Source organism: Loxodonta africana, chromosome 19 (assembly GCF_030014295.1).
Source record: "Loxodonta africana isolate mLoxAfr1 chromosome 19, mLoxAfr1.hap2, whole genome shotgun sequence".
Classification (NCBI taxonomy): Eukaryota; Metazoa; Chordata; class Mammalia; order Proboscidea; family Elephantidae; genus Loxodonta; species Loxodonta africana.
This window is the reverse complement of record NC_087360.1, coordinates 44430073-44448219: the sequence shown is the minus strand read 5'-3', so window position 1 is coordinate 44448219 and position 18147 is coordinate 44430073. Positions and strand designations below refer to the sequence as shown.

The 18147-nt window shown below is 39.5% G+C and overlaps 1 protein-coding gene across 2 annotated transcripts in view; it reads right to left on the bottom strand.

Annotated features, from left to right (window-relative positions):
* Positions 1–18147, bottom strand: part of FBXO16 (F-box protein 16) — a 167728-nt gene that overhangs the window by 84332 nt on the left and 65249 nt on the right. For both annotated transcript variants that reach the window (XM_064272639.1, XM_023550972.2), the window contains one exon: positions 12026–12258. In XM_064272639.1, the coding sequence (XP_064128709.1) occupies positions 12026–12258 (233 nt within the window). The remainder of the gene's footprint in view (positions 1–12025; positions 12259–18147) is intronic.

Sequence of the window (18147 nt, the reverse complement as noted above, 5' to 3'; positions counted from 1 at the left end):
CAGCTCAACTGGACTGGACCAAAAGCAAAGAAGTTTCCAGGATAAACTGAATGCTTCGAAGGTCAGCGGAGCAAGGGCGGGCGTTTGCGGACCATGGTTTCAGGGGACATCTAAGTCAATTGGCATAATAAAATCTATTAAGAAAACATTCTGCATCCCACTTTGAAGTGTGGAGTCTGGGGTCTTAAATGCTAACAAGCGGCCATCTAAGATGCATCAATTGGTCTCAACCCACCTGGATCAAAGGAGAATGAGGAACACCAAGGATACAAGGTAATTACGAGCCCAAGAGAGAGAACCAGAGACTTACATTATCCTGGGACCGGAAGAACTAGATGGTGCCCGGCTACAACCCATGGCTGCCCTGACAAGGTACACAACAGAGAGCCCCAGAGAGAGCAGGAGAGTAGTGGGATGCAGACCCCAAATTCTCATAAAAAGACCAGACTTAACGGTCTGACTGAGACCGGAGGGATCCTGGTGGTCAAGACCCCCAGACCTTGTGTTGGCCCAGGACAGGAACCATTCCTGAAGCCAACTCTTCAGACATGGATTGGTCTGGACAATGCGTTGGAGAGGGATGCGGTGAGGAATGAGCTTCTTGGATCAGGTGGACACTTGAAACTATGTTGGCATCTCCTGCCTGGAGGATAGATGAGAGGGTAGGGGGTTAGAAGCTGGCGAAATGGACACGAAAAGAGAGATTGGAGGGAGAGAGCAGTCTGTCTCATTAAAAAAAAAAAAAGAGCAATTCGGAGAATGTAGCAAGGTGTATATAAGTTTTTATGTGAGAGACTGACTTGATTTGTAAACTTTCACTTAAAGCACAATAAAAATTATGAAAACAAAAAACCTGTGTTCAGCAGATAACACAACCCTACTTGCTGGAAGTGAAGAGGACTTGAAGCACTTACTAATGAGGATCAAAGACCATAGCCTTCAGAATGTATTACACCTCAACAAATAAAACAAAAATCCTCACAACTGGACCAGTAAGCAACCTCACGATAAATGGAGAAAAGATTGAGGTTGTCAAGGATTTCATTTTACTTGGATTCACAATCAAAACCCATGGAAGCAGCAGTCAAGAAATCAACAGACACATTGCATTGGGCAAATTGTCTGCAAAAGATCTCTTTAAAGTATTAAAACGCAAAGATGTCACCCTGAGGACTAAACTGCCTGACCCAAGCCATGATGTTTTCAATCACCTCATATGGGTGTGAAACTAGATATTGAATAAGGAAGACCAAAGAAGAATTGCTGCCTTAGATTTGTGGTGTTGGTGAAGAATGTTGAAAACACCACGGATTGCCAAAAGAATGAACAAATCTGTCTTGGCAGAATTACAACCAGAATGCTCCTTAGAAGCAAGGATGGCGAGGGTATGTCTCACATACTTTGGACATGCTATCGGGAGGGAACAGTCCTTGGAGAAGGACATAATGCTTAGAAAAGTAGAGGGTCAGAAGAGGAAGGCCCTTGACAAGATGGATTGACACAGTGGCTGCAACAATGGGCTCAAGCATAGCAACAATTGCGAGGATGGGGGAAGACCGGGCAGTGTTTCATTCTGTTGTCCATCGGTTTGAAGTGAGTCAGAACTGACTCGGTGGCACCTAACAACAACAACAATTAATATTTTGCTGAGTGTTTTTATCAGGAAAGGGCATTGCATTTTATTAAATGCTTTTTCTGCATTGATTGAGATGGGCTTTATTTTATTTATGTGGTGAATTACATTGATTTTCTAACTTAAACCATGTTTGCATCCCTGGTATGAATCCCACTTGATCATGATGTATAATTTTTTTTGATATGCTATTGAATTTTGTCGGGAATTTTTGCATCTATATTCATGAAGGATATTGGCTCGTATTTTGCTGGTCCTTTTATATTTGTTCGAGTTGTATGGTTATTTATTTTGTTCCTTTATTCTTTTCTTGATGTGTGTATGTATTGCTATAAATTCTATTCTGAGCACCGCTTTTGTTGTGTGTCAGAGGTTTTGGCACATTGTGTTTTCATTTTCATTTGATTCTAGGAATTTTTAAATTTTATTTCTTCTATTGCCCGGTAGTTTTTATGTAAGGTGTTACTCAGTTTCCATGTATTTAATTTCTTTCCTTGTTCTTTCTGTTAGTGATTTCTAGTTTTATAGTGTTACAATCAGAGAAGACACTTTGTCTTCAATTTCAACGTTTTTGAATTCTTTGAGGCTTACTTTGTGACCTAAAATGTGGTCTACTGTGGAGAATGATCCATGGACACAGGAGAAGAATGCGTATTGTGTTGCTGTTGGGTAGCGTGTTGTGTATATGTCTACGAAGTCAAGTTGTTTGATTGTGTTATTTAGATCTTCTGTATCTTCGCTGAGATTTTCTCTAGTTGTTTGTTCATCATTGAAAGTGGTGATTAACGTCTACTATTATTACAAAACATCTGCTTCACTTTTCAATTCTGTTAGAGTCTGTTTTATGTATTTTGGAGCTCTGTCACTGGGAGCATAAATGCGTATTATGGTTATGTTCTTTTGGTGGGTTGATCCTGTCTTAGTTATCCAGAGCTGCTACAAGAGAAAAACTACAAGTGGATGGCTTTAACAAAGAGAAACTAATTTTCTCACAAGTCCAAATTCAGGGTGCACACTCCAGGGGAAGGTTTACTCTCTCTGTCAGCTCTGGCGGAAGGTCCTTGTCATCAATCTTCCCTAATTGAGGAACTCCTCAGCACAGGGACCCCAGGTCAAAAGGAAGTGCTATTCTCCTGGCTCTTGTTTCTTGGTGGTATGAGTTCCCCCTGTGTCTCTGCTCAATTCTTTCTTTTATATCTCACAAGAGATTGAATTAAAACATAACCTAATCTTGTAGATTGAGTCCTGCCTCATTAACATAACTGCCACTAATCCCACTTCATTAACATCATAGAGGTAGGATTTACAACACATAGGAAAATCAAATCAGGTGACACAAACGGTGGATAATCACACAATACTGGGAATTATGGACTAGCCCAAGTTGACACACATTTTTTTTGGTGGGGGGACACAATTCAATCCATTAACATCCCATCCCTTGGCCCCCCAAAATCACATCCTTGTAATATGTAAAACCATTCACCCCATCATATCATACCGAAAGTCTTAAATCAACTCCAAATCTAAAATGCAAAAAATTCCTCTTCATCTGTGAAATCTAGCATACAAGTTATCTGCTTCCAAAGTACAGTGGAGGAACAGGCACAAGGTAGACAATTCCATTACATCAAATCAAACTCACTACTTGCTGTCAAGTCAATTCTGACTCATAGTGACCCTATGGTACAGAGTAGAACTGCCCCATAGGGTTTTCAAGGAGCTGCTTGGTAGATTCGAACTGCTGACCTTTTGGTTAGCAGCCAAGCTCTTACCCATCATGCCACCAGGGCTCCATTTCCATTACAAACGGGAGAAATTGGAGGGAAAGGAGGGATAACAGGCACCAAGGAAGTCAGAAAAACACATTACATTGGTCCTCAAGGCTTGAAAATAACCCTCTGTTCTCTGAGACCATTTAGGCAATGGCCATGCCCTCCAGTCTCTAGGTGTTGGCCACATTCTCTGGATTCTGCACGGAAGCCCCTCACCCCTGGCTTCAGCTCCGCCTTCCAGGCCCACTAGAATTGCAACTCTGCTCCCTTGGATTTGGGCAGCCTCATTCTCTTAGTCCATCTGAGTGGTGACTCTGCCCTTTGAGACCCCAGAGGTTGTGGCCCTACTCTTTGAGACTGACGTAGCTCTGATTCCTGTGTTCCTTGTCTTTTCAGCTTCTGCTTCCTGGTTACTTGGCCTCTCGGCCCCTCAGGCCTCTCTGCCATTGCCTGCCCTGCTGGGGCAAGTGTTCCAAAGCTCTTTAGCTCCACTGATAAGCGCCTGGAGTCACCCTACTCCGCCAGTAAACTTCAACTGGAAGGCACTCAGCTTTTTCGCTGTGTGAGTCGGCAAGCCTAGCTCCACCAATAAGTGCTTGGAGGCACCACATTCCACCAGGAAGCCTCCTGCAAAGAGGCACACAGCTCTCTCACTCCGTAGGTCGGGTTCCAGCACCGTCTTGCACTGGTCTCCTGGTTCTGCTGTTGCTGTTTCTCTGCTGCTGCTTCTTGCCATCTGCGTTGTCACCAGTGTAACAGTTCTCCTCATTTTCTTTTGAATATTCACCAGAATTGTTTGACGTCCATAATTCCACCAACAATCTCTTCAAGGCAATCTAAGCTTTTACTTTCAGGCACTTTGACACCCTTCTAGACTCTACCCATTCAGTTTCAAAACTACTTCCACATTTTAGGTATTTCTTAGAGCTATGACCCACTCTCTCAACACTAAATTCTGTCTTGGTTACCTTTTTTTTTTTTTTTTCTAGTGCTGCTATAACAGAAGTACTACAAGTGGATGGCTTTAACAAAGAGAAATTTATTTTCTCACAGTCTAGGAGGTTAGAAGTCCAAATTCAGAGTGCCAGCTCCAGGGGAAGGCTTTCTCTGTTGGCCCTTTGGGGAAGGTCCTTGTCATCAATCTTCCCTGGTTGAGGAGCTTCTCAGCACAGGGACCCCAGGTCAAAAGGATATGCTATTCTCCTGGCTCTTGTTTCTCGGTGGTATGAGGTCCCCCTGTATTTCTGCTCAATTCTCTTTTATATCTCAAAAGAGATTGACTTAAAACATAACGGAATCTTGTAGATTGAGTCCTGCCTCATTAACATAACTGCTACTAATCCCACCTCATTAACATCATATAGGTAGGATTTACAACACATGGGAAAATCACATCAGGGGACAAAATGGTGGACAATCACACAATACTGGGAATCATGGACTAGCCAAGTTGACATGCATTTTTGGGGGGGGGGCACAATTCAATCCATAACAGACCCTTTAATCATTATATAGTGTCCTTCATTGGCTCTTATAATGGATTTTGACTTAAAATCTATTTTATCAAAGATTATTATTGCTACTTCTGCTTTTTTTTTTTCTTTCCTTTAAGATTTTAATGAGTTGGAATCGACTCAACAGCACTGGGTTATAAGATTTTAAAAAATTTTTATTGTGCTTTAGGTGAAAGTTTACAGTGCAAATTAGTTTCTCATTCAAAGATCTATACACAAATTGTTTTGTGACATTGGTTGCAATCCCTGCAATGTGTCAACACTCTCCCCTTTTCCCTTTCCACACCAGGTTCTCTGTGTCCATTTTCCAGTTTTCCTGTTCCTTTTTGCCTTCTTGTCTTTGCTTTGGGGCAGGTGTTGCCTATTTGGTCTTGTATACTTGATTGAAATATACATGTGTTATTTATAGGCCTGTCTAATCTTTGACTGAAAGGGGAACTTCGGGAGTGGCTTCAGTTCTGAGTTAGCAGGGCGTCCAGGGCCATTGTCTCAGGTCCTACTCTCTTTTGGTTGTTGCTTGATATGTATTTTTTTCCATTCTTTGATTTTTACCTATTTCTTTGTGTCTCAGATGTATCTCTTGTAGGCAATATATTGATAGGTCATGTTCTTGTTTTGCTTTGTTTTTATCCATTCTGGTACTCTCTGTCTCTTGACTGGTGCATTTAAACCATTTATATTCAATGTGATTATCAATAGACAAGAATTTACTGCCGTCATTTTGTTATCCTTTTTTTATGGTGTTAACAATTTCTTCGTTCTGCTTAATTTTTTTGTGCTGGGTTTTTTTTGTTTATGGATTTTTTTGTTTCCCTCATTGTTGTTGATTTTGTGTTTACTGAGTCTTTTTCATTTTTTTTCTTCTTCAATTGGTGATTAGATTCATTAATTTTCTTTGTGGTTACTCTGAGATTTACCTTTATCTCCTAAGTTGAAAACAGTCTGTTATATCTATCACCTTGACTTCCTCTCCATATGGAAGTTCTATAACTACACCATTTAGTCCCCCCTTGTTTTGAAGTTGTTATTGTTCACATATTGACATCCCTGGCTCCCTATTTTTAGTTTTGCAGCTTTATTTTGCTTTTGAGAACTCTTTATCTGGATTGGTATCTGGGTGATGCTGTCGTGTGGCATCATCTCACATTGTTGCCTGATGGCCCTAGATCTCTGTTCAGAGGACACCCTTTAAGATTTCTTGTAGGGTTGGTCTGATTTTTACAAATTCCCTTAATTTCTGTTTATCTGGGAATGTCCTAGTTTCACTACTGTATTTGAAAAATAATTTTGCTGGATATGATTCTTGGCTGGCAATTCTTTTCTTTCAGGGTTTTATGTATGTCATCCCATCACCTTCTTTCCTGCATAGTTTCTGCTGAGAAATCACAGCTTAGTCTTATTGGTGCCCCTTTGTAGGTGATATTTAATTTTTTATGGGCTTCTCTCAGAATTCTTTGTCTTTGATTTTGGGAAGTTTGATTATGCTATGTTTTGGTGAGTTTCTTTTGGATCTAGTATGGTGTTCTTTGAGCTTCTTGGATGGAAACTTTCTCATCTTTCCTGACATTAGGGAAGTTTTCTGCCAATACATCTTCCACAATTCTCACTGTGATGAGGGGGCACTGCTGGTTTGCAGGTACCCAACGTGGGTGTCTGGGTATAGGAGTGGGGCACCTCTGGTCCATGGGCTCCCAGCACAGGGGTTTAGGGTGGTTGTGGGTGCCATCATTCCTCAGTAGCATGGGTGGGGTGGATAAGGATGGGGGGGCACTGCAGATTCATGGACCTCTGGAATGAGGAGGCTGGAGGTGGTATAATGAGTGTAGTGAGTGTCCTTAACTTTTGCTGGGTGGGGAGTGCTCCTGCCAGGCTCTGGACATGGATGTGAGGGTTCTTCTGCTTGGCAGCACCAGATGATGGGAACTTCAGCTGGGACTGCTGCTCGCTTTGTCTCAATATGGCTACACTGGGTACGTCCGGCTGGCAGGCACCTACAATCCGTAATGCTCCATGTCCACTGTTTTTGTATAGTCTCTCCTTCCACTTGACACTCAGTCCAATTCTTCAGCCTTCCATTTGATGATCAGGGTTCCAAAGTTATCATCTATATTCAATTCACTTGTTTTCTCTAGTTTTTGTTGTAAGGGGTACAATGTAAGACTTCTGAATATGCTGCTGTCTTGGACCATAACCATTAACTATTTCCTCTTGAGTGAGCTTTACCAGTTTGTGGTTTTCAAGGAATTTTTCAATTTTATCTAAACTGTTGAATTTATTGGTATAGGTAGTTTATAATATCTCTTGCTATTGCTGTTAGGTGCCGTCAAGTCAGTTCCAACTCATAGTGACCCTATGTACAACAGAATGAACTCTGTCTGGTCTTGAATCATCCTCACAATCATTGCTATGTTTGAGCCCATTCTTGCAGCCACTGTGTCAATCCATCTCACCGAGGGTGTTCTTTTTTGCTGACCCTCTACCTTACCAAAGATGATGTCCTTCTCCAGGGACTGGTCCCTCCTGATAACATGTTGAAAGCACATGAGATGAAATCTCACCATCCTCGCTTCCAAGGAGCACTTTGGCTGTATTTCTTCCAAGACAGACTTGTTCATTCTTCTGGCAGTCCATGGTACATTCAATATTCTTCAGCAACACCATAATTTAAAGGTTTCAATTCTTCTTTGGTCTTTCTTATTCATTGTCCAGTTTTCACACGCATAACATCTCTTACTATTACCATCCTTTTAATGTCTCTAGGATCTGTACTGATATCCTCTATTTCATTCCAGGTACTGGTGATTTGTTCTGGCTCTTTTTACTTGACTGGTCTAGCTGGAAGTTTATCAGTTTTGTGCATATTTTCAAAGAAACAACATTTGGTTTTGTTATTTTCATCCACTGTTTGTTTTGTTTTATTAATTTCTATTTTTCATTATTTCCTGCCATCTTTTTACATTGGGTTTATATTGATCTCCTTTTCCTAGCTTTTTGAGATGAATTCTTAGGTCATTGATTTCTAGACCTTTTTTTTTTTTTCCGAATAACACTTAAAAGTTATAAAGCACCATTTTAGCTGCACCTCAAAAATTTTGAAATGTTGTAATTCCATTATTGCTCAGTTATTTTCTTCTTTTATGCATGAGTTATTTAGATGTGTGGCTTTTAATTTCCAAATACTTGTTGTTTCATCCATATTTTTTTGCTATCTATTTCTAATTTTATTTTGGTAGGAGAAAATACTGTGAAAGATATCAATCCTTTTAAATTTATTAGGACTTATTTTATAGTCAGCATGTGGTTGATTTTGGCAAATGTACCACATGCACCAGAAAGTAATGTGTCATCTCCACTTGTTGAAAGTAGTGTTCTCTGAACATCAATTAGGTCAATGTGGCTGATAATGTTGTTTAGATCCTCTATGTATTTACAGTTTTTTTTTCTTGGGGGGGGTACATATGTTTTATTAATTGCTGAGAGAGAGATGTGCCAAGATCTACTATGTTTGTGGGATTGTCTACCTCCTTAATTTTTTCAATTTTTAAGTATTTTGAGGTTCTGTAATTAGGTGCATACACATTTATAATAATTATATCTTTTTATTTAATTGGTCTCTTTATCATTAAGAAATGTCCCTCTTTATCTTGAATAATACACTTTGTCTTAAGGTCTATTTTATCTAGTATTAATATGATGCTTTCAGGCTTCTTATGCTTATTCCTTGCACGGGAAATCATTTTCCATCATTTTACTTTAAACCTATTTATGTCATTATATTTAAAGTGTGACTCTTGTAGAAAGCATATAGTTGTTTCTTGCCTTTCTACCTGTGCTGATAATCTCTGCCTTTTGATTGGGGTGCTCAGTACATTAATATTTAATGTAATTATTGCCTTCCACAAAGAGTATTTAGTTCTCCCAGAAAACCCAGGAGATTATCAGTTCATCTCATGTTAATGTACCACTCATATGCCTGGGTATCTAACTTTGTCAACCTAGTCCAGACAAGGCCACATACAAACTCATAAATGCTATCTCCAGGGATTTTAATTGATCAATATATTTAGTTGCTCAATACATAATATATTCACAATAGTTCAAAATTCAAATAACTCAAAATGATATACAGTGAAAACTCTCCTATTCATTCTCGTCTCCAAGTCACAGTTCTCCTTGAAAGCAAATGAATAGCATCAGCTTCTTGTATATATTTCCAGAGGTATTTTATGTATATACAAACAAATATGTGTATATATAATGTATATGTTGTTATCGTCCTTCAGTGCTGTTGAGTCGGTTCCAACTCATAGTGACTCAATGTACAAGAGAAAGAAACACTGCCTAGTCCTGAGCCATCCTCACAATTGTTGCTATGTTTGAGCCTATTGTTGCAGCTACTGTGTCAGTTCATCTCGTTTTTTGCTGACTCCCTATCTTATCAAGCGTGATGTCCTTCTCCAGGGACTGATCCCTCCTGATAACATGTCCAAAGCATATGAGATGACGTCTCACCATCATAGCTTCTATGGAGCACTCTGGCTGTATTTCTTCCAAGACAGATTTGTTCTTCTGGTAGTCTGTGGTATATTCAATATTCTTCACCAACACCATAATTCAAAGGCATCATTTCTTCTTTGGTCTTCCTTATTCATTGTCCAGCTTTTGCATGCATATGAGGTGAATGAAAATATCATGGCTTGGGTCAGGCGTACCTTAGTCCCGAAAGTGACATCTTTGTTTTTCAACATGTTAAAGGGATCTTTTGCATCAGATTTGCTCAGTGCAATACTTCATTTGATTTCTTGACTGCTTCTTCCATGGACATTGATTGTTGACCCAAGTGTATATATTCAATATATATATATATTTCCCCCCACTAATTTTAATGTAAATGTTAGTTTTTTTATATCCTGTTCTGTACCTTGAACTCCCCCTCTAGTCCTTTCTAAATTATTGTTAAGCTAATTGGATTTCTTTGATACCATTAGATGAATTTAAAGTTCATGAATCTAAAGGCCTGACTTCATTCAAAAACATTCAATGAGTATCAAACACTAGTCAATGGAGATACAAAAGGAGTTAAACGTAGTCTGTGCCCTCAAGAAGCTCAAATCTTCCTTAATTAGGGATACCACTCTCAGCTAGCTATCACCAAAGGGATCCCAATGGTCCTGAAAAAAATATGTAATCAGATTGACCCCAAATCATGAAGCCTATAGGATTATCTTTTCCTATATTAGGCAAATATTATAACTTTAGAGCCCATCCTACAAAAGAAGTACCTTCTATGTGCCAGACATTATTATAAGTACTTCATATATATATTAACTCATACTTCCTTGCAGTAACCTTATGATTTAGGTGTTACTTTTGTTGCTATTTTACAGAAGTGAAAACTAAGGCACAGAGAGACTAAATGACTTTTCAGGGCTGCAGACCCAGAAGTGTGAGAGACTAGATTTGAACTCAAGCAACATGGTTTCAGAGCCCATACTGTTTATCACTATCCTATACTGTCTGGAGGTTAATCTTTTTTTTTAATTGTGCTTTAAGTGAAAGTTTACAAACCAAGTCAGTCTCTCATACAAAAACTTATATACACCTTGCTATATACGCCTAGTTGCTCTCCCTCTAATGAGACAGCACACTCCTTCCATCCACTCTCTATTTTCGCATCCATTTGGCCAGCTTCTGACCCCCTCTGCCTTCTCATCTCTCCTCCAGACAGGAGCAGCCCACATAGTCTCCTGGATGTTAATCTTATTGAAATTAGTGCTAAAAACATAGCAGATGTATTAAAACATTCTCAAATATTCCAAAATGTATTACATTAACTTCTTACATGTGTATGTGTTTGAATAAATGATCAGATACATGTATATTTTTTTATTTCCTTTTATTTCCATACTATAGGTGGCATACTATAGTATGCACTTTGCTTTTTTCATTTAACATTGTATCCTGGAACAGTGTATCAGTTCATCCACATTTGCGTATTTGTTTTTACACCTGCCTTTTTTTTTAGTACTCTGTAGTGTGGATGTACTGTAGTACCACCTTACAACAATATTTTGAAATCATAAACAATGATGAAACAAATAATCCTTTTGCAGATGTACTTTTGGTATTTTCAAGGTGAATTCCTAGAGTGGGACTGCTGGTTCAAGACATAAACACATTTGTATTTTTGTTGGATATTGTCAAGTTCCCCTCTATAACGTTTGTGCCAATTTGCATTCCCACTTGCAATGTATGAGCGTACCTGTTTCCCCACAGCCTTGCCAATAGAATATACGGTCAAACTTTAAGATTTTTTGCCAGTCAGATAGTCGAAAAATGATATCTCAGTGTAACTTTGTCCAAAAAGCAACACTAGAAGGATAAACCAGAAACAAATGAGATTTGTTGCTGGCAATAGGCTGGAAAAGATGAGGGAGAGGTGTGAGTGAGCTGGAAGAGACGGGGGTAATGATACTTCTCCGAGCATACCTGTCTGTAGTTTTCATTTTAGAACCATGTAAAATAACCACACTGAAGGGGGTATTAAAACACGACAAAACAAAACCCAAACAACCTTTTGAACACACTATTATGACTACATACCCTCAGATCAAACGCAAGAAGAACCATAAACAAATGTTGAATTCTAGTTAGGTTTGTTTCTACAGTGGGTTAGCTATTTTGAAATATACTTTCTTTGCATTCTAGGACTGAGTAAATGAACTAATATATAAAAAGTGTATGTATAATATAATATATAAGTAAACATACTGAAAGCCAGTTTTCTCACTGTTGAAGAGAGGTATAAATATAGAAAGGGGAAAAGCTAGAATGAACCCTGTGGTGTTAGATTGGAATTGGAGGTATCAAAATATTAAAAGAAGCTGTAATGTTACGTTATTACAGCTACAAAATGCAAAGAAATCATAATGAACAGGGCGGATTTACTAATAACATTGAATTTCATATTTCAATTACTTTTTGCCTCTATGTAGGGAAAAGCTCTTGTATTTCACAAGTTCTATATTCATCTTTTCATATACTGAAGTGCTAATAAATGGCTTCCAAAGCAAAGAATTTGAGAAGGGCATGGAGCTTCTTACCCAGGCCAGGCTTGCCTGATGGGGTCACAGTTGTCTAAGTAATTGAAACGGATGATATCAGTAGGATGCTTGTCAGAGGATCGCCATGGAGGGAGTTCTTTCTCCCCTGGGTTATTCTTCTTTCTTAAAGAGGAAGAGGACCTAAAAGCTGGTGAAGGAGACAGCTTTTCCTCTAGAGTACTGCTTGCAACTGGCTGAACATCGGCAATTACAAAGCCATCTTTTGGAGGAGTCTAGAAGAAGAAAGTTAATTGTTTTCAAATCACTATAACAACAACAATAAAAATCATAATATCATCCTCACCATCCTCATCACTATAGTAATGATGACGGTGATGATGATTAAGGCAGCCACCATCCAATGAGTACTTGCTATGAGCCAAGCACTGTCTCAGGTAGTTTTCATACATTATCTCATCTAACATTTACAACAAAGCTATAAGGTAATCATTAGTACCCTCATTTTACAAAAGAGAAAATTGATGACAGGAGAAGCAAATTAACTTGCCCACTAATACATAGGACCCCCGGTGGCACAGTGGCTAAAAGCTCACTGTTAACCAAAAGGTCAGCAGTTTGAATCTACCAGCGGCTCATTGGAAACCCTGTGGGGCAGTTCTATGCTCTATAAGGTTGCTATGAGTCATATGCAATGAGTTTGGTTTGGTTTACTACTACATAAGTAGTAAGTTACGGGGGAAGAATTTGAATCCAGGATTACCTTGTTTCAAGCCCATGTACTGAACCACTCTCTGTTGTACCACTGCCTCTTCTGCCTTATCATTGCAGTTTGTCATAACTGTAATTCACTCATAAAAATGCATACCCCCCAAAGCCCCCAGCCCTAATTATATATAACACACACAGTCAGTTTTGAGTTATATAGGATATAAAATTTTTATCAGTTACCAAAATCCCAACTATTCTCAAAGAATACTTCTGCTTTTATTTCCAAAATTGAGTCTCTGTGTATGTGTAAAATTCATAAGGTTCTTATATGGTTGTAACCTAAGGGATCTATGTTACTGTTGCGTTGAGAAGTCATTAAGGGCTTAATTTTTGTTCTTTAAGAGATTAAAGAAGCTTTGCTTGGTAAATTGGTTTGCTTAGGTTGTTTGGGAAAATCAAGAAATTCCCCAGTCCCTCTAAGCAGAGCTTTTCAACTCCTCTTTGCATACACTTCTACTACAGGGCAGCATTTAGTACTCAGTGTTGTAATTATTTATCTATGTTCTGGGCCACTAGATTAGGCTCCTTGAAAGCAGAGTCAGGATCTTTGTACTCCAAACCCACTGCCATCAAGTCAATTCTGACTCACAGCAACCTTAGAGGACAGAGTAGAACTGCCACATAAGGGTTCTAAGGCTGTAATCTTTTTTTTTTTTAATAATTTTTGTTGAGCTTTAAGTGAACCTTTACAAATCAAGTCAGTCTGTCACATATAAGCTTATATACACCTTACTCCATACTCCCACTTACTCTCCCCCTAATGAGTCAGCCCTTCCAGTCTCTCCTTTTGTGACAATTCTGCCAGTTTCTAACCCTCTCTACCCTCCTATCTCCCCTCCAGACAAGAGATGCCAAAACAGTCTCAAGTGTCCACCTAATACAAGTAGCTCACTCTTCATCAGCATCTCTCTCCAACCCATTGTCCAGTCCCTTCCATGTCTGATGAGTTGTTTTTGGAAATGGTTCCTGTCCTGGGCCAACAGAAGGTTTGGGGACCATGACAGCCAGGATTCCTCTAGTCTCAGTCAGGCCATTAAGTCTGGTCTTTTTATGAGAATTTAGGGTCTGCATCCCACTATTCTCCTACTCCCTCAGGGGTTCTCTGTTGTGCTCCCTGTCAGGGCAGTCATCGGTTGTGGCCGGGCACCATCTAGTTCTTCTGGTCTCAGGATGATGTAAGTCTCTGGTTCATGTGGCCCTTTCTGTCTCTTGGGCTCCTAGTTATCGTGTGACCTTGGTGTTCTTCATTCTCCTTTGATCCAGGTGGGTTGAGACCAATGGATGTATCTTAGATGGCCGCTTGTTAGCATTTAAGACCCCAGATGCCACATTTCAAAGTGGGATGCAGAATGTTTTCATACTAGAATTATTTTGCCAATTGACTTAGAAGTCCCCTTAAGCCATAGTCCCCAAACCCCCGCCCTTGCTCTGCTAACCTTTGAAGCATTCATTTTTTCCCGGAAACCTCTTTGCTTTTGGTCCAGTCCAGTTGAGCTGACCTTCCGTGTATTGAGTATTGTCCTTCCCTTCACCTAAAGTAGTTCTTATCTACTAACTAATCGGTAAAAAACCCTCTCCTACCCTTCCTCCCTCTGCACCTAGTAACCACAAAAGAATGTGTTCTTCTCAGTTTATACTATTTCTCAAGATCTTATAATAGTGGTCTTATACAATATTTGTCCTTTTGCCTCTGACTAATTTCACTCAGCATAATGCCTTCCAGGTTCCTCCATGTTATGAAATGTTTCACAGATTCGTCACTGTTCTTTATCTATGCGTAGTATTCCATTGTGTGAATATACCATAATTTATTTACTCATTCATCCATTGACGGACACCTTGGTTGCTTCCAGCTTTTTGCTAGTGTAAACAGAGCTGCAATAAACATGGGTGTGCATATATCTGTTCATGTAAAGGCTCTTATTTCTCTAGAGTATATTCTGAGGAGTGGGATTTCTGGGTTGTATGGTAGTTCTAACTGTTTAAGATAACGCCAGATAGATTTCCAAAGTGGTTGTACCATTTTACATTCCCACCAGCGGTGTCTAAGAGTTCCAATCTCTCTGCAGCCTGTCCAACATTTACTATTTTGTGTTTTTTGGATTAATGCCAGCCTTGTTGGAGTGAGATGGAATCTCATCGTAGTTCTAATTTGCATTTCTCTAATGGCTAATGATCGAGAGCATTTTCTCATGTATCTGTTAGCTGCCTGAATATCTTCTTTAGTGAAGTGCGTGTTCATATCCTTTGCCCACTTCTTGATTGGGTTGTTTGTCTTTTTGTGGTTGAGTTTTGACAGAATCATATAGATTTTAGAGATCAGGCGCTGGTTGGAGATGTCATAGCTGAAAATTCTTTCCCAGTCTGTAGTTGGTCTTTTTACTCTTTTGGTGAAGTCTTTAGATGAGCATAGGTGTTTGATTTTTAGGAGCTCCCAGTTATCGGGTTTCTCTTCATCATTTTTGGTAATATTTTGTATTCTGTTTATGCCTTGTATTAGGGCTCCTGACGTTGACCCTATTTTTTCTTCCATGATCTTTATCGTTTTAGTCTTTATGTTTAGGTCTTTGATCCACTTGGAGTTAGTTTTTGTGCATGGTGTGAGGTATGGGTCCTGTTTCATTTTTTTACAAATGGATATCCAGTTATGCCAGCACCATTTGTTAAAAAGACTACCTTTTCCCCAATTAACTGACACTGGGCCTTTTTCAAATATCAGTTGTTCATATGTGGATGGATTTATATCTGGGTTCTCAATTCTGTTCCATTGGTCTACGTGCCTGTTGTTGTACCAGTACCAGGCTGTTTTGACTACTGTGGCTGTATAATAGGTTCTGAAATCAGGTAGATAGAGGCCTCCCACTTTCTTCTTCTTTTTCAGTAATGCTTTACTTATCCGAGGCTTCTTTCCCTTCCATATGAAGTTGGTGATTTGTTTCTCCATCACATTACAAAATGTCATTGGAATTTGGATCGGAAGTGCATTGTATGTACAGATGGCTTTTGGTAGAATAGACATTTTTACTATGTTAAGTCTTCCCATCCATGAGCAAGGTATGTTTTTCCACTTAAGTAGGTCCTTTTTAGTTTCTTGCAATAGTACTTTGTAGTTTTCTTTGTATAGGTCTTTTACATCTTTGGTAAGATTTATTCCTAAGTATTTTATCTTCTTGGGGGCTACTGTGAATGGCATTGATTTGGTGATTTCCTCTTCGATGTTCTTTTTGTTGATGTAGAGGAATCCAAGTGATTTTTGTATGTTTATCTTATAAGCTGAGACTCTGCCAAACTCTTCTATTAGCTTCAGTAGTTTTCTGGAGGATTCCTTAGGGTTTTCTGTGTATAAGATCATATCATCTGCAAATAGAGATAATTTTACTTCCTCCTTGACAATCCGGATGCCCTTTATTTCTTTGTCTAGCCTAATTGCTCTGGCTAGGACCTCTAGCTCAATGTTGAATAAGAGCGCTGATAAAGGGCATCCTTGTCTGGTTCCCGTTCTCAAGGGAAATGCTTTCAGGCTCTCTCCATTTACAGTGATGTTGGCTGTTGGCTTTGTATTAAAAAAAAAAAAAAAATTTTTTTTTTTATAGATGCCCTTTATTATGTTCAGAAATTTTCCTTCAATACCTACTTTGCTGAGAGTTTTTTTTTTTTAATTTTTATTGAGCTTCAAGTGAACATTTACAAATCAAGTCAGTCTGTCACATATAAGCTTATATACACCTTGCTCCATACTCCCACTTGCTCTCCCCCTAATGAGTCAGCCCTTCCAGTCTCTCCTTTCGTGACAATTTTGTCAGCTTCCAGACCTCTCTACCCTCCCATGCCCCCTCCAGACAGGAGATGCCAACACAGCCTCAAGTGCCCACCTGATACAAGTAGCTCACTCTTCATCAGTATCTCTCTCCTACCCACTGTCTAGTCCCTTCCATGTCTGATGAGTTGTCTTCGGGAATGGTTGTTGTCCTGGGCCAACAGAAGGTTTGGGGACCATAACCACCGGGATTCCTCTAGTCTCAGTCATACCATTAAGTATGGTCTTTTTATGAGAATTTGGGGTCTGCATCCCACTGATCTCCTGCTCCCTCAGGCGTTCTCTGTTGTGCTCCCTGACAGGGCAGTCATCGGTTGTGGCCGGGCACCATCTAGTTCTTCTGGTCTCAGGATGATGTAAGTCTCTGGTTCATGTGGCCCTTTCTGTCTCTTGGGCTCTTAGTTATCGTGTGATCTTGGTGTTCTTCATTCTCCTTTGATCCAGGTGGGTTGAGACCAATTGATGTATCTTAGATGGCCGCTTGTTAGCATTTAAGACCCCAGATGCCACATTTCAAAGTGGGATGCAGAATGTTTTCATACTAGAATTATTTTGCCAATTGACTTAGAAGTCCCCTTAAGCCATAGTCCCCAAACCCCCGCCCTTGCTCCGCTGACCTTTGAAGCTTTCAGTTTATCCCGGGAACTTCTTTGCTTTTGGTCCAGTCCAGTTGAGCTGACGTTCCATGTATTGAGTATTGTCCTTTCCTTCACCTAAAGTAGTTCTTATCTACTAACTAATCAGTAAAAAATCCTCTCCCACCCATCCTCCCTCCCCCCCGTAACCACAAAAGTATGTGTTCTTCTCAGTTTATACTATTTCTCAAGATCTTATAATAGTGGTCTTATACAATATTTGTCCTTTTGCCTCTGATTAATTTCACCCAGCATAATGCCTTCCAGGTTCCTCCATGTTATGAAATGTTTCACAGATTCGTCACTGTTCTTTATCGATATGTAGTATTCCACTGGGTGAATATACCACAATTTATTTAACCATTCATCCATTGATGGACACCTTGGTTGCTTCCAGCTCTTTGCTATTGTAAACAGAACTGCAATAAACATGGGTGTGCATATATCTGTTCGTGTAAAGGCTCTTATTTCTCTAGGGTGTATTCTGAGGAGTGGGATTTCTGGGTTGTATGGTAGTTCTAACTGTTTAAGATAACGCCAGATAGATTTCCAAAGTGGTTGTACCATTTTACATTCCCACCAGCGGTGTCTAAGAGTTCCAATCTCTCTGCAGCCTGTCCAACATTTATTATTTTGTGTTTTTTGGATTAATGCCAGCCTTGTTGGAGTGAGATGGAATCTCATCGTAGTTCTAATTTGCATTTCTCTAATGGCTAATGATCGAGAGCATTTTCTCATGTATCTGTTAGCTGCCTGAATATCTTCTTTAGTGAAGTGCGTGTTCATATCCTTTGCCCACTTCTTGATTGGGTTGTTTGTCTTTTTGTGGTTGAGTTTTGACAGAATCATATAGATTTTAGAGATCAGGCGCTGGTTGGAGATGTCATAGCTGAAAATTCTTTCCCAGTCTGTAGTTGGTCTTTTTACTCTTTTGGTGAAGT